This window comes from Bactrocera oleae, chromosome 5, assembly GCF_042242935.1.
Source record: "Bactrocera oleae isolate idBacOlea1 chromosome 5, idBacOlea1, whole genome shotgun sequence".
Lineage (NCBI taxonomy): Eukaryota > Metazoa > Arthropoda > Insecta > Diptera > Tephritidae > Bactrocera > Bactrocera oleae.
In genome coordinates, this window is record NC_091539.1 from 3,408,841 (window position 1) to 3,411,879 (window position 3,039).

The 3,039-nt window shown below is 37.4% G+C and overlaps 3 protein-coding genes across 3 annotated transcripts; 2 read left to right on the forward strand and 1 right to left on the reverse strand.

The window, feature by feature from the left end:
- The first annotated feature begins 11 nt into the window (after positions 1-11).
- LOC106619229 (beta-1,3-galactosyltransferase 5) lies at positions 12-1,638 on the forward strand. The gene is made up of 2 exons (XM_014237259.3): positions 12-367; positions 431-1,638. Exons 1-2 carry the CDS (start codon positions 94-96, stop codon positions 1,333-1,335), a joined length of 1,179 nt encoding a protein of 392 aa, XP_014092734.3. The 5' UTR covers positions 12-93; the 3' UTR covers positions 1,336-1,638.
- An 87-nt stretch (positions 1,639-1,725) lies between these two features.
- Positions 1,726-2,179, forward strand: LOC106619272 (cytochrome c oxidase assembly factor 6 homolog). The gene has a single exon (XM_014237309.3). It carries the CDS (start codon positions 1,837-1,839, stop codon positions 2,116-2,118), a length of 282 nt encoding a protein of 93 aa, XP_014092784.1. The 5' UTR covers positions 1,726-1,836; the 3' UTR covers positions 2,119-2,179.
- Sbat (LSMD1 domain-containing protein Sbat) lies at positions 2,113-2,786 on the reverse strand. The gene is made up of 2 exons (XM_014237297.3): positions 2,628-2,786; positions 2,113-2,566 (listed from the first exon to the last, which is right to left on the reverse strand). The coding sequence occupies exons 1-2, from the start codon at positions 2,667-2,669 to the stop codon at positions 2,189-2,191; spliced, it is 420 nt and encodes a 139-aa protein (XP_014092772.1). The 5' UTR covers positions 2,670-2,786; the 3' UTR covers positions 2,113-2,188.
- Between the last annotated feature and the right edge of the window lie 253 nt (positions 2,787-3,039).

Genomic DNA, 3,039 nt, shown 5'->3' on the forward strand with positions numbered 1-3,039 from the left:
TAATTCAGCGGCTACTATAATTGTTTACATTGCTACTGACAGATAGTTTATTTACAGATATCGTTTGTGTTTTTTAAAATAAAATGCATTAAAATGCGTTTGCGCGGCCGTATTGCGTATAAATGTTTAACTCTAATCGTAGTAACAGTGATTATATTGCTGTTTTGCATAGATTACTTTGCCACCAATGCTAAAAGAGACGAGTTTTTGACGCACCTGCCTCCACTAGAGAAGGACGTGTCACAGGAGCAAGCAGCGCCACAAAACATTGAAGCTGATTTAAAACTAAATCGATTGGTGAATTTAACTGACTTTAAATATGAAATACCGAATGATGTGTGTCGCGAAAATGATAAAGGACTGTTGGGCAAGTAGTTCTCTGCAGTGCGAAACGCAATATTACCTTCAATTAAGAAATTTTTACTTTTAGCCATCATTATTGTAACATCTTATGCCGGACATGATGAGTTGCGCGCTGCACACCGTTTAGCAGTACCACAGAGCAAACTGGCCGAAATGGGCATGCAACGCATCTTTCTGCTAGCTGCTCTGCCAACAACGGAAAAATATATAACACAAAAGCAACTGCTAGATGAGCAGAAACGCTTTGGAGACATATTGCAAGGCAACTTTCAGGAAGCCTATCGTAATCTGAGCTATAAACATGTGATGGGGTTGCGTTGGGCTGCCACCGACTGTCCCAATGCCAAATTCATTATAAAAATAGATGATGATATTATATATGATGTCTTCCACTTTCGGCGTTACTTGGAGTCACTGGAAGTGCAACAACCAACTTTAATTGCCTCACAAGCATATTTAGCCGGTTATGTGCTTAATGCAAGACCACCTGTACGTAATGTTGCCAATAAATGGTACGTTTCCGTACATGAATGGCCTAAAACAACTTATCCCGCCTATCTCTCCGGCTGGCTGTATATTACTAATCCGTCAACAGCTTTGCGACTGGTGGAGGAAGCACAGCAAACACCTTTCTTCTGGATTGATGACACTTGGGTTACGGGTATTTTGCGTGAGAAATTAAATATATCGATGCAACATTTAAATGCATGGTACTCGGCTAATGCGGAGTTTATGGATTGTTGCGTACGCGATCTGAAAAGCCAGAGTAGCTATGAGTGTGAATACTTTGTGGGACCCAATGGTGGTGATAACAAAATGCTAGTTGAATTTTTACACAACGTCGAAAAATGCTACTTTGATGAATGTAGCAAGAGGCCACCAGAAAAGTCGTTGAAGAAAACTTGTGTCGGCAGTGCAAAACATCTATTACCCGATCATGGCAGCGGACAAGTGAAGCAAGTGGTTTTGTGATGATGAAACGGGCTTACTGCGAATGTGATAGGAATCTCAAGAGTAACGTCCATATTTTATATCATATACTCAATAAGATAGACTGTAGTGTTTTTATTGCAAATGTACATACATATATATTTAAATATATGTATTTAATTATAACTATATAATAATGCAGCCTTTTAAACTAGTTTACATTTATCAATGATTTTCGCTCATTGAATACAAAATTAACCATTTTCAAAAGCGGTATAAGTTTATACTCTATTAGCTGATATATTTCTATATCTTAAATAAACAATAGTTACCTCAACTCAATAATACCTTTTTTAATTTAAGCCCTCTGACACCCATATATTTACTATTTTGTTTTGTCTCCTTCTCCGTAATCCACAATCAGCTGATGTTTTGACAGTTGTTAGGTTATGTCACTGCCGATTGAGTTTATTGGCGAGCGTAGTTTAATTCATATGATATTCTTATAAAACTTTAAAAACTGGAGCTTAAAACACAAGAACTATGAGTTTTCCCACCAAAGAGGAACGTGCACGTTGTTGGTCGTCGCGTGATGAATACTGGGAGTGCTTGAACGAGAACGCACCAAAACACAGTTCCACAAGTGGTGAAAAGGTGCCGGATGTTTGTCAAAAGTTGCGAAAGGCTTTCGAAGGATCGTGTCCTCGCCAGTGGGTGAAACATTTTGATCGCAAACGCACTTACGAACAGTTTAAGGAACGTATGGAAAAGGGTTATGATCCACTCGAGGAAAAAAACAAAGCAGCAGCACAAAAACAGTCATAGTTCATAGTTAAATTTAATTTACGCTTGCTAATGTTAAACCAAATAAATGTTCTCAATTAAATAGCTAGCCTTAAAGTACTTCAGGTGCTGATGGTGTATTCGGTTTATGTGCGAATGTGCTATCTTTGGGCATATCAACGGCGATGGAAACAATATGCTTGCCCGGTATCATAACATTACCAAGTATGCGCGCATCTTTTCCTTCCTCTAGATATTCGGCACACATTGACAGCACCACATTGGCATCCTTATCGGTGCAATTGAAGTAACCAACAAGCACTCGTCCATCAGTGATGACAACCCTGAACGGGTGGCCAAGCCAATTTTGTAGATTGCAACGTCCTGGTGTTAGCTCCTTTTCACTTGTTGCCGGCGCATTTGTAGTAACAGTATTAGAGCGGTTAACACTATTGCTGTCGGATGTATTAAGCTGTGGTGGTGATGATTGCTACAAAGACAATATTAGGAGTATTTTTTAATTAATTAATTTTTAATAAATTAGCACTAACCTCCGTTTTAGGCATATTATCGGTTGAATTATGATCACTCATTATAAATAAATTTGTGTTTAACTCAAAAATTTAAGCGATTTATAAGTTATTTAAAATGTTCACACTTTAGTGAAGAACAGCTGATCGACAAACAATTCGTTGTCAAATTAAAGTATGCTAAAGAAGAAATAGAGAAGACGCAAAACAGTGTTGCATGCAAAAGCTTTTTGAGTAAGCTTACAAAAAAAATAAATATTTAAATAAAAACCAAATTGTTTGACCATTTCAGTAATAAATGCTAATGTTTATAACCCAAAATGTTCATAATTATAAGTTATTTTAGAAGATTGTTAAAATAAAAAGCATGAAAGCAGCGCAGCGACCGGTTTAACAGCTGACGTTGCTAGATAAGAACGAAGCGCTGTCACTT

Coding starts and splice junctions, on each gene's coding strand:
- Sbat (XM_014237297.3), bottom strand. CDS start 2,669: ATGAGTGATCATAATTCAACCGATAATATGCCTAAAACGGAG. Junction 2,567..2,627: donor ATAATATGCCTAAAACGGAG/GTTAGTGCTAAT, acceptor TTGTCTTTGTAG/CAATCATCACCACCACAGCT.
- LOC106619229 (XM_014237259.3), top strand. CDS start 94: ATGCGTTTGCGCGGCCGTATTGCGTATAAATGTTTAACTCTAATCGTA. Junction 368..430: donor AAATGATAAAGGACTGTTGG/GCAAGTAGTTCT, acceptor TTTTACTTTTAG/CCATCATTATTGTAACATCT.
- LOC106619272 (XM_014237309.3), top strand. CDS start 1,837: ATGAGTTTTCCCACCAAAGAGGAACGTGCACGTTGTTGGTCGTCGCGT.